The sequence below is a fragment of the Anabrus simplex genome, chromosome 1 (genome assembly GCF_040414725.1).
Source record: "Anabrus simplex isolate iqAnaSimp1 chromosome 1, ASM4041472v1, whole genome shotgun sequence".
NCBI lineage: Eukaryota > Metazoa > Arthropoda > Insecta > Orthoptera > Tettigoniidae > Anabrus > Anabrus simplex.
In genome coordinates this window covers 1015115645-1015129016 of record NC_090265.1, presented here as the reverse complement: position 1 = coordinate 1015129016, position 13372 = coordinate 1015115645, and the positions used below count along the sequence as shown (strand labels likewise).

Here is a 13372-nt window from a genome sequence, read left to right as displayed (position 1 = left end):
ACCGTAAAACTGCGGCAAGATGACTATTGTGTAGTTAGACCTCTCAAAAATTGTGACGGGAAGGGCATCTGACCGTAAAACTAAGCCAAGATGGCGACGGTGTAGTTAGGCCCCTCCAAAAAAATGGTGACGGGAAGGACATCTGACCGTAAAACTGTGCCCAAGATGGCGACGGTGTAGTTAGGCCCCTCCAAAATTGCAGCTGTGAGGAGGGAAGGACATCTGACCGTAAAATTGGGCCGAAGATGGCGACTGTGTAGATAGGCCCCTCCAAGCTGGCGATGGAAGATGGCGATTGTGTAGTTAGGCCCCTCCAGAATGGCGATGGTAAGGGCATATGACCGTAAAACTAGGCCAAAATTGTGACGGTGTAGTTTGGCCCCTCCAAAGTGGCGACGGGAAGGGCATCTGACGATGAAATTGCGCCCAAGATAGCTGCGGTGTAGTTAGGGCCTCAAAAATAGCGATGAGAAGGGCATCTGACAATAAAACTAGGCCGAGATGGCGACGGTGTAGTTAGGCCCCTCCAAAATAGTGATGGGAAGGGCATTTGTCCGTAAAGCTAGGCTCTGTAAGGTTATGCCCCTCGAAGATGGCGTCGGGAAGTGCATCTGGCCATAAAACTAGGCCCTTGGCGTCTGGAAGGGCATCTGGCTGTAAAACTAATCCCTGTGAGGTTTGGCCCCTCCAAGATGGCGTCGGGAAAGGCATCTGGTCGTACAATTAGGCCCTTTGCGTCAGGAAGGGCATCTGGCCGTAAAACTACGCACTGCGAGGTTAGCCCTCCAAATAAAGTCGGGTAGGGCATCTGGCCATAAAACTAGGCCCCTGGCGCCGGGAAGGGCATCTGGCCGTAGGACTATACCCTGTGAGGTTAGGCCCCTCCAAGATGGCGTCGGGAAGGTTATCTCTCCGTAACACTACGCCCTGTGAGGTTAGGCGCCTTCTACATGGCGACCGTGAGGTTAGGGGCTTGCTCTCGTACGCAAAATCCGAGAATCCTCATAGCCCTACTATTCAACTAGGGGTCAATGACTTCGGGTCAGAATCCTCTAGGGACACTACTAGGGGTCAATGACCTTGGAGGAAAATGTTGACTCAACACCCATTGTTTTAGAACCGGTGTTGACCTTACTACTCTCTCCCCTTATGTTTTCTTAATACTTTAAAATCTCTACTCGCTTCACTGCCTTTATCCTGTTTCATCCAGATCTTCTCTTGTTTTAGGTTCCCTGCGTTCCTTTGAACAATATCTGCCATCAGGGTTGGCCTACCACCTGCACCTTTCCCTTTCACTCTTCCCACTCTCTGGGGCTCATCAATATCCACCTAACGGAAGTTTATCTTCATTCTGTTCTGTATAACCTCAACCACCTTTTAAACTAGTGTCGCCTTATCTTCTTTCGCAGTTTCTTCTACTCATGTATAAAAATATTCTTCTTCCTTTTTTCCTGGGTTCCATACGCTACTTCCCTCTTCAATTTCGCCACTTCCCCCTCCAGCAACTGCACTTTCGCATTTTTTTCCATCTCCTCCTCGTTTCTCTCTACTTTTTTCTTTTATCTTTTCCACTTCCTTCGTTATGCACTGCCTTAAGTCCTTTAGTTCCTTGGAATTTCGTTTAATTGGTCTATCTGACACGCCTCCCTCATCACGCCTTTTATCGCCTCAATTTTTTCCCACCTAAGGGCGCTTACTGGACCAGGCCCTGGGTTAACCTCCAGACACACTATTATAAGTAGCGCTACCATCACCACCGCCACCAGCATCCCTGCCATTTTCCCCTATATTCTGTCCCTTTATCCGTTTACACAATTCCGTCTTCTTCTTCCTCCTGCCCTGATAACTTCCAATCCTCACTCGATAAAGCTCCAACGTAATCCCCATCCTTCAGCACATCCGCTCACACTGCTTACTCATTCGAGACTGTGCTATCAAATAATTCAAACTCAAGTAACCACAAGCCACAGCTTATCCACCTTAACTCTGTATTATATTAGAAGTGTTGTAAAGCACCTCTTAAAATATATTAGTGAAAATTGTAATTCATTACGTACAGTATAAAACTATTTTAGGTTGTAGGCCTAACTCTTCACGTATTTTGACCGGATACAATAAACTGCAATAAACATAAATACCTTAGTTCTTACAACGTAAATTGAAAATGACGTCGATTTCTGCCCTCTTTCATTATTTTCTGCCTCCATTTCAAACTCGGGTATCGCTGCAGTGATCGAAAGTGAATGGGGAATTTCGCCCAGGCTTCGCGGCCTGTGACTCTGCTTGAATAGCATGCGCTCATCGCCTGCCTGTCCGCCCGCTTACAGCGTTGTGTGCCCGCGGTATGAAATGCTCAGCGTGATAATCTCTGCCCTACAACTACTGTAAGTGTTGAAGACCTTTCATCCATAAGGTATACTGAACGTCTTCTTGCAATGTTTATGAAACGTCTTTTAGATACTACTTCGATCAAGAGACGTGTACGGCGTGTTAGCTTCCCACTTTTAATTATATGCACATACGCGTTTACTTTTCCGTTTTGCCTTCTCGGGTTTAAATGATGTCCTTTATTCTTTTCCTTTTTGTGTGACGAGGTAGAAGTACAGTCATCACTATTCGACGTCGAATCCATTTCACAAATCACACAAAAAGAAAAACACCAGTTAATGCAACACGTCTATGTTGATGCGCATCGTGCTACACAATGGCCACACGCGCTAAGCCACGGACTAACAGTAACTCAGAAGTCCGAAGGTACATCAGGAACGCTTCTCCAAAGATGTTATAACCTGCTTCTTTGCAGTTTCAAAATCATACTGTTGGCAATGATTACCTTAGAGCATTAATACATGATCGAAGACGATTACGCTATATTTAGTTGAAGCAAGATAGTAGGACGATTGCGTATTGTGAACATTCGCTCAGACAGAAAACGAAACAATTGTGGGACATTTACAGAATAGTTAAAATGCGGGACGGTTGGTCACCCTAGTAATCGATTCTTACGTTATCGTACGGTGTTTTCTTTCCTGATGATTGGTGCTACCATTTGAAGGAGTTCAAAACATGTTTCCTCGTCCATCCTTAAATAATTATTCCAATAACTGGGCTCGAATCGTAGATCACATAACAAGTTCACATGCGAGTGTTTTTTTCTTTCCAGTAACCATTTTTTTGTCAGTTTGAGTCTTTTCTTGCAAGGCGTTTTTGTGCATAGCGCAACGGCAACGTCACGTAACATCTCATCTTCCATACTGATACTTACTATGTAATTATACAATTTAATTATACAGAAGTGCATAATCATAGAAAACAGCTGAGCGCTTATTCAACTACCTCTAGAGGCTTCCTAGCAAATGATAAGTCTGAACGTGTATGGGCAGTTACGTAATTCCTGCTTACCTCTCGGTGGCAAGTATGTACCTATATTATGTAGTATGATATAGGTCGTTGGAATGACGGATAAGTCTCCCGGAATTCTGTGTGTGTATGGGACCTACCACATAGTCCACCACAAGAATTATTCAGCATAAAAAGTTCTACAAAAAAGTCCGCGACAGCATAATTCTCATAGTATAGATGTATCTAACGGTTTAGCCAGCGTAAGCTAAAAAAAGGTGCTCGGACGACGGTTTTTCTTCGATTTGCTTCACTTAAATCTCACTGTAACAAAAAGCACTTAAAGTAGACTATGCGTTGAAATGAAATGGCGTATGGCTTTTAGTGCCGGGAGTGTCCGAGGACAAGTTCAGCTCGCCAGATGCAGGTCTTTTCATTTGACTCCCGTAGGCGACCTGCGCATCGTGATAAGGATGAAATGATGATGAAGACGACACATACACCCAGCCCCCGTGCCAGTGAATTAACCAATTATGGTTAAAATTCCATACCCTGCCGGGAATCGAACCCGGGACCCCTGTGACCAAAGGCCAGCACGCTAACCATTCAGCCATGGAGCCGGACGACTACGTGTTAAAGATATATATGCTGTCGCGCGCTGTTTTTTAGAAGTTATTGTACTGAGCAATTCTTATTCACATAGCATAGATGTTACTTTAACGGTTTTGCCAGTGTAAGTTAAAAAGGCGTACGGGCGACAGTGCTTTCTTCGACTTGCTTCATTTAAATCGTTACTGTAATGTAAAAACGCTTATAGTGGGCTATCTGTTAAGATAGATGTACGCTGTCGAGGAATTGTTTGTAGAACTTGTTATGCTGAACATTTACCCGCATAGTACAAGCGTAACTCTAACGGTTTAGCCAGCGTAAGCTAAAAAGACGCACGAACGGCCGTTTTTCTTCGACTTCCTTAATTTAAATTATTACATCTTGGCTTCCTTTGGTCAGAGTGTCTGCCTTTATAATGTTCCCTCCTTAAAGCTACTCCACGATTCGGTGCCAGCCGATCCAAGTGGACAACCATCATCTTCCCTCGGGGAGGCCGCCAGATCCTATAGATGACATTGTTGATCGTAGTGACGACAGTGTATGGGGCCTCCCGTGGCAACTGAAGCTTCGGTGATTTCCCTTTCATCCAGACAAGACCGTACAGCCGAACCCGGTTACCTTCCTGGAAGCCGCACAGTTCGCTAGCATGTAGTAGCGGACGCTGACTACCCTCAGATGTTGTCAGGCGTATTCGTGGATTTTATTGATCCTGTCCACCAATTCTCACATGTAGTCTGTCGCTGGCTGTTCCTGAGCCGGTGTCGATCGAAGCATCAGGTTGCATGGCAGAAATTGCTCCCTCTCGAAGAGCATGTTGGCAAGTGTCAAGCCCGTCGTCTCATGGGTGAGCGCTCAGATAGGCTCAAGAAGAATGGGACTCTCCCCTCCCAGTCTCTCCGGTGCACTGATACCACCTTCCTGAGGTGCTTCTCGACAGTCATTACGAAATGCTCCACCAGTCCGTCTGAGTGAGAGTGGAGAGCATCATGTGGATCTTCCGAACTCCCAGACAATGCAGAACATCCTGCATCAACCTCAACTCGGACGTTCCTGCCCTGGTCCCTGCTCAGTTCTCTTGGTACACCAAAGCAGCAGAAGAAGTTCTTCAGTAAGTCATAAGCTACTGTTTATCACACTTCGTTTGGGATAGGGTAGACCTCTGTCTACTTAGTGAAGTAATCCATGGCCAGGAATAGATAGCGATACATGGCATCAAATTCGAGGAACGTACCAATGATATCGATGGCGATCCTCTCGAAAGTTGCTCCGACATTGTACTGCACCATCTGGCCCATGCTCCTAATATGCGGGCCTTAGCTCGTAGTGTATGTCACAGACCTGACATCCTTTCGACATCACTCCTCAGGTGCACCCAGCAGTCGTACATTGTCAAAATTTTTGTTTACTCCTAGGTGGCCGGCAGTGGTGCTCACATACATCTTGGTCACCACTTCTTTCCTCATTCGCCTGGGGATCATCAACTAAGTAATCTACTTCTTGCCGCCGGTAGACTCCCATACATGGGTTAGCACTCCGATGTTCAATTTTAGATACGTTCCCTAGGCCCAGTATGCCTTTCAGTTTGGATTGCTTTCGGCAGTATCCTTCCATTCTGGTGGCTGCTCGACCTGACGTTCCGCAGAATCTGCCTGATGTTGTTGTTCTTCTGCCACTCCCTTCTCAGGGCGGTTTGATCCCAGCTTTCAGCGGCAGTAGCCCTTACGGCCTAGGCGCTTACGGCGCTTTCCTGCCTCTCGACCTTCTGGCAGTGCGCATAGTTCTAGGGGCACGGCCTCCTAGACAGAGCATCAGCATTGCAGTATCCTCTTCATTTTCAGTGTTCGGGGGTGAAGTTGTATTCTTCGAGGCGGCGTTTTATCCAGGCAGCTGGTATCTGTTTCTTTCTCGCTCTTCCTGTCACAGTCTGAGAAGGATTCAAAAAAATCTTTACTATAGATCGATAGGTCTAGTTAAGTAATTTCCTTGCTTTATTACCTTCTAGCGAATTGCCTGAGCTTTACATGGGATCAATTTTCCCTGTAGACAACATTGGTTGTTTCTCACCAGATGAACCGGTACCAGTACATAGGTAGCTCATTGCAATATTTTTCCAAGGCCTTTCAGCCACCTGCCTGTTAGCTTGCTCATTTCTCAATATGCCCTTTCACTGAAACAATGATCTCTTAAATTATTCGTGCAAATTAGATAGACTATTGTAAAGGATGTTTTTTAATCTTAGTACCGGTAAGTATTAAGGTGAATGAACATTTTATTTTGGTAACGATTACATGATAATCTCCACACAAAAAGGGTCATAAATCTCCCAAGATTGATGTGAATTCTGGAGTTACTCAAGGTTCTAATTTAAGGCCATTGCTATTCTTCTTTTTTAATGACATACTGATATCTACAACATCTGAAGTTTTTATTTTTGCTGATATTAAAATATATACGACAAATCTATTAAAACGCTATCCAATTGGCATTAATTTCAAAACGCTTTAGATTCTCTTGTAGACTTGTAGACTTTTGTAACAGACTAAGTTAAATTTTAATATAGAATATGGTTATTATTCTTACTATATGGAATTCTATATCATTTTGCCCAAATACATGGGATCAATTTTCGCTGTAGACAACATTGGTTGTTTCTCACCAGATGAACCGGTACCAGTACATAGGTAGCTCATTGCAATATTTTTCCAAGGCCTTTCAGCCACCTCATTTGTAAGGTCCAGACTTGAGTACCGTATGGCTCAATTATTTAGTATCCAATGACCACAAAGCACATCAATCTTCTAGACAGAGCTCAAAACAAATTCCTAAAATTCGTGTCTTATAAAATCAGAGGCAGTTACGTAACATTCATAAGTTATTCAAGTATACTCAAGGAACATGGTGTGAATAGTTTGCATCACAGACAAAATTGCGAAGTTTTGAATTTCCTGTATAAAATAGTTAACTACAATTTTTTTGCTAGTTGCTTTACGTCGCACCGACACAGATAGGTCTTACGGCGACGATGGGACAGGAAAGGGCTAGGAGTGGGAAGGAAGCCGCCGTGGCCTTAATTAAGGCACAGCCCCAGCATTTTCCTGGTGTGAAAATGGGAAACCACGGAAAACCATTTTCAGGGCTGCCGACAGTGGGATTCCAACCTACTATCTCCCGAATACTGAATACTGGCCGCACTTAAGCGACTGCAGCTATCGAGCTCGGTAACTACAACATTGATGACTGAATATGTTGCTGTCAATCTCTATCTCTACACTACAAAAAACTTAATTGTCCTAGAAATATATTTTTCTTTTAAAGGTTAAGAATGAAATTCATACGAACTCCTCAATTAATAGAGTAATGAGACCTTACAATAATATTCATCCAAATGGTGATGTTTTTAGCATTACAGAAGCTACATTGACTTCTTGTAATGCTGTGCTTCTCAACTTAATAGATATGAGTGTATACATAAATCATCATATTCAATTCATTATATCGCAAGTGAATTATCCTGTTCTAATAATTGTTTTAAGTATTATATTCTACCTTAATTAGTATTAATTATTATTGTAATATTAGTTATGTCATCCTTTGTGTTTTTTCTTAAATCTGACTTGTGGTTCTTGAGATTAGCCTGTTCAAACACAGGCTTCAGCAGCAAGTAGGTTTCAACTATTGTACAATATTCTGTTGCCATATCAGTAATATAATCAAATTAGTTTATTTAAAACGTTGTAGTGAATAACTAGCTGCAATTAGTGAATATACTATAATACTAAGTACATTTAGGAAAACAGGGTGGACTAGGGAGCAGTCAAGGATGACAGTAATTGGTACCAGTACTGTTAAACTGTAGAAGTATTGTAAAGACGGGAATACAATTTAGTAATTTACCAGATATTGTCGTTGGAATTGAATAATGGTTGAGAAGTGAGATAATGGATGCGGAAATGTTCTCATGGAACTTGCGTGTTTATCGTAGAGGCAGGTTAGGAACAGTAGGAGACAGAGTATTCATACTGGTGGAAGATGAATTTGTAAGCTACGAAAAGTTAAGGATGAGAAGCATGAAAGTCTAGGTGTAAGACTCATCTCTACAAAATAATAGGCAACTTGAATTTTTTGGGGTGTACAGACCTGGCAAGGCTGATGTTGATGCTGATGCAGAATTATTTGATAAGATAATCAGCTATGTGGGGAACGACATAGGAAGGAACATGATTGTTGCAGGTGATCTCAGTTTACCAAATGTTAAATGGGAAGGGAATGAAAATGTCAGGGAGCATGACCAACAAATGGTGAATAAGTTAATATGGGAAGGACAGCTGAATCAGAAGGTGATGGAACCAACTATAGGGTAATGTATGCTAGATGTGGCGCTGATAAAAACAGATTAGCTCTATAGAGAAACTGAGGTGATAGATGATATAAGTGAACATAAAGCTGTTTTTGTCATAGTTAAAAATAAATGTGACAGAAAGGAAGGTTGTAAAATTAGGAAAATTACACAATACTATATGGTTGATAAGACAAATTGGGGCAAACATTAATTTATAGGAAGGGGAGTTAGGGATTGGAATAACTTACCAAGGGAGACGTTCAATAAATTTCCAATTTCTTTCAAATCATTTAGGAGAAGGCTAGGAAAACATGAGATAGGGAATCTGCCAGCTGGGCGACTGCCCTAAATGCAGATCAGTATTGATTGATTGATTGATTGATTGATTGATTGATTGATTGAGACAGGAATGGGGAAATTTAAAAAAGCAATTATAATTGGGATATAGTGCCATCTGAAATATCTTATTTCTGTTTACATGAAGGTACATTACTAATTGAATGGAATTTTGTGTTTGAAGGATGCACAGGATGTGAATATGTCAATATCGGGTAGTGAGTTCACAAGAGTTGGGAGGCGTTGGAAGATGTAAGATGAAAGGTGTTAATGTAAGATTAGGCTTGGAAGGGACACATGATGAATATGCTAGGTGCGTGTTGGGCAGGAGGGAATGTGTATAGGGAAGTATGTTGGAAGAGTGTTGCATTTGGTATAGCCATTGATTATTTTATGTAAGTAACACAGGTCGGAGAACTGTAAACGGCTTCTCGGGTCAAGTATACCTAGGTAGTTTATATTTCCCTATATATAGAAATGATATGAGTGAAGAACTAGAATCACAGGTAAGGCTATTTGCAGATGATGTTTTGCTGTGTAGAGTAGTAAATAAGTTATAGGAAAGTGAGGGACTACCAAAAAGACATTAACAATGTTGTGAAATGGACGGCAGACAATGGTATGATGGTAAACGGGATTAAACGTCAGACTGTAAACTTCACCAAGAGAAGAAGTCATCACAGTTTTAATTACTGTATTGATGGGGTGATAGTACCTCATGGGATCTCCCTGAATAGGTAGGTGTTAATATAAGGATTGATTTTGATTGCGGTAATCACATTAACGAGATTGTAAAGAAAGGTTACATATCTCTCCACAAGGTTATGAGAGTATTTAGGCATTGTAGTAAGGATGTAAAGAAGAGGGAATATAGGTTTATAGTAAGATCCCAATTAGAGTATGGTTCCAGTGTGTGGAAACCACACAAGGACTACTTGATACGAGAATTGGAAATGATCCAAAGAAAAGCTGCACAATTTGTTCTCCGTAATATCCGACGAAAGAGCAGTGTTACAAAAATATTGCAAACTTGGGCTGGGAAGTCTTGGGAGTAAAGAGACAAGATGCTCGACTAAAAGTGGTATGTTTTAAGCTGACAGTGGAGAGATGACGTGGAATGACATTAGTGAATGAATAAGCTTGAGTGGAGGGTTACCCTGATCTTCCAGGTTGGAGGTTGATCATAGGGCTAACAACCCCATATCACAATATGAATATAAAGTTAGAATTCAAGGGGACAAACTGGGGCAAATATTCATTTATAGGACAAACAAGAGTATGGGATTGTAATAATTCATCAAGGGGAATGTTTGAAAAAATTCCAAGTTCTTTGAAAACATTAGACTAGGTCAACATCTGATAGGGAACCTGCCACTTGGGTATTAGTCCAGTCATTGATGATTGATTGGAAATACAATTGTATTTGTATTTCCTTGAAGGATAGTACACAAACTTCTTATTTCAGACCTATAGACATCTACTTGTTAGTTGTCCTGTGGACTTCCTTTTTCCCATATATAGTATATTAGAATTTTGTTTATTTATCTGAAGCACTTCTTTCTTTCCTCTTCATCCTACTAGTGTAAGAAATTGCTGAACAAGTTTTCATATCAGGTTAATTAGGAATTGAATTTCATAACTTCTTGTCATGCTCTGTTTATCATAAAACCTAATATTAGTTCTATGTAAATCATTGTTGTGCCTCTAAAAGCAGCTATGTGACAGTCTTGTCAGGAAAATACTCCCAGCATCACCTGCACCATCGAGTGTAAATATACGTTAATGTGTCTTTTACAGTCTATCACTTTTAAGTTGCGTTATTATTTCACACATAGCTTTTTCTGGAGTTGAAACAGTGATACATTTGTAAGTTAGGTTCTATCAGCAAAATGTTTTATCCATTTTTCAGCCCTGTAGTCGCAGTGTGGATGAATCCACTAGTTTACTTCAGCCAGGTCCATCACACAGAGGTTCAGGTGACGATCCCTCACTGCTCTGTCACACCACATTCTCAGAACCATGCCCTCGAGCTCCATCAAGTAGGACAGGCTTGCTGCTGGCCCTCACTTTACACTCCTTGCTTGAGGGAATGGCCGTGGGATTGCAGCCAACGTCAGCAGCAGTCTTGCTGTTGGTGGGTGCTGTTGCTAGTCACAAGCTAGTGGTCAGCTTCTGTCTTGGTGCAGAACTCGTGGCGAGTGGTAGTTCTAGTCAAAGACTCATGTCTGAGATGTTACTGTATGCATTTGGCTCCTCATTTGGTATTGGAGTTGGAATGTTGCTGCTCAAATCTAGAAGTTCTCTAACATCGTCCACTGTTCCTACCCTACAGGTAAGTCTCCCAAGGAATCTTTCATTAAAATGCAAGAAAATTCTAAGGAAATATGCTTGGAATGACGAATAATTCAAGGACAAGATTTTAGTTATCAAATGGTGTGGTAGAAATATTAGCTCGTGAATATACAGCTAGCCATTGCTTGCCTAAGGAACAAGATTTTAAGGTTACTGTTCAACATCAAGTTGTTAGTAATATATTTATCCTGTTTAAGTTTGCCTGTAACATCATCATTCTTCATCAGCCACTTAGTAAGCAAACCATACTTGTGAGGATCATGTTTTTGTTTTTATTAGTGTTTTAATATTACACTAATACCGGGAGAAGGTTTTCAGCGATGCAAGGATGGAAAAAGTAGTGGCTGTGGTCTTCATTAAGGTACACAGCCCTAATATTTGTTCCTACACTGGTATCTTCAACTTGTTGCATTGTGGAAACTTGGGTGCTTAAGTGATCCTGAGAGCTATGCCGGCAGGAGCATAAGTTCCTAGATAGGCTTCCCATCCAGATAGCTCAGAGGTGATAGGCCAGAGTAGAGGGATACCGTGGTCTTCCAGGTTGAGGGCTAAACTACCCATAAGTAAATCATTACAAATCTCTAAAGACAAAAATAGCCGGACTGATGATAATGATAAATGGCCCATACATGCAAATTGAAGATGCAAATGGAAATATGATACTGAGCCCTTATTGAAGTGCTCATTTAATTGATCATTCATTTATTGAGAGTGCAGTGATTATTTCGTTTTATTGAGTCTTAGTAACTCGCGGGGACCGAGGTATGGGTTTCAAAATTTCAACAGGAAGCTTGGAGCCGAGGGTTTATTTGTTCACGAGCAATATTAAGAAAGAGGGGTTGCTACATGACGCACCCGACCTTCACGTGCTTTCTTTAGAATAAGGAAATAATGGAAGACAGTGGCTTGGGCCAACGGACCACATTTTGGAAGACCGGCAAGAGGCTAGGATATCATACGACATGAGTTTGAAGTGAGCATCGGGGACGCGATGATTTGAACCAATGAAAACTAGCATTATTCCAACATTGGTTAAAGCGAGAGATGGTCCTGAACGAGCATAGGACAGCGCCTGTGGAGGCGAATTAATAAAAGTGACCAGCGCGTGGGCTAGCTACCTTTATTTGGCAGGAGTCTTCGAAGTAGTAACGTCGTGAGAAGAACTGTACTTACGGCAAGCGCGGAGTCAGGTAGTATGTGTCTTGATCGTGTGGGGACTTTCTAACATTTAGCTCAATACGCTCAAACTTCACTTAATTGCTCATGATTTAGGAGTGAGCTAAGAATATTTGTAAACATGGGGGCCTGTAAGAGCAATGCCGAGACAATAACTTTACCTATACGCACTAACATTTGTGAGTGCAATTGAACTTTGATAAATTGCAATTTAATGTCTTCAAATTTCAGACGGAAAGAACAGTTTCGATACGAATATTTACGCGTATACGTGCCTGCCTATTTAAAGTAGATTTTCAGAGGACATGGACGCCACAGTTTCTAGTTCAGCATTGTGTAATGTTTCCAGATGTTTTAGCTGTGACATAATGCAGTTGAAGTGCGGAGAGAGTGGGAAATTGACCTAGTTACGGTGTTAGCTAAGCGGCGAGTAATGGCGCGACTGAATGGGAACTGGTTTTCACGGTCACGGTGAATCACCCCGACTGTTGCAAATAGTAACTGGCAGGTTGTATCGATCCAGTTGTGATACCGCGAATGAACAGGAATGTTGTAGTCAAGGTCTGAACCCGCAGAAAGAGGAAGACGCAGGGAGAACACATTTTCTACGCCGGGATGGAGAACCACGGACTGAACGTGTTCCAATTTGAAGGCATTACAGTCAATATGGCTGGCTAGAAGGATTGGGAGCGGGCTGACTTGCAAGCGGGCGGTCGAATCAACAAAAGATAAGTTTAGATTTGCAATGTAATAATGTATTTGTGCACATGTTTTAATGTAGCCAAGGGGATAGGTTAGTTTCTTTTCTTGTTATTTAATGTCAGTAGGTTTAGCCGTTGGTTGGATGGTCTACGTCCTATTACAGTAAATGTAAGGAAGCTTGTAAATATAAATGTAAATAACTGTAAAGTACATGTGGACCGACTGCAAGAGGTCAAAGCTTGCCTTTTCTTTTGTTGAGATTTTATAGCTGAGTGGTTAACGTCATTCTTTTTACAAGTCATTTTCTTGCTTTTAGCCTTGTTTATTTTTGTTTTGTTTTCCTTTGATGTTTTAGACGCAGTGAACGTCTCGGGGCTTAAATGTAAATATAAAAAGGATTTAAATTAAAGTAAGAAAGGACTAGATTCATTAGATAATGGGATTTCAAAGTGTACGAGAGTATGCCGTCACGTTTTCTTTGATTTATTGCATGCAGTGCGTACGAGGATATATGTTGGT

At 41.7% G+C, this 13372-nt stretch overlaps 1 protein-coding gene across 1 annotated transcript in view; it reads left to right on the top strand.

Annotated features, from left to right (window-relative positions):
• Positions 1–13372, top strand: part of Zip88E (Zinc/iron regulated transporter-related protein 88E) — a 109535-nt gene that overhangs the window by 70268 nt on the left and 25895 nt on the right. The window contains exon 2 of the mRNA XM_067149257.2: positions 10533–10955. Coding sequence (XP_067005358.1) covers positions 10533–10955 — 423 coding nt within the window. The remainder of the gene's footprint in view (positions 1–10532; positions 10956–13372) is intronic.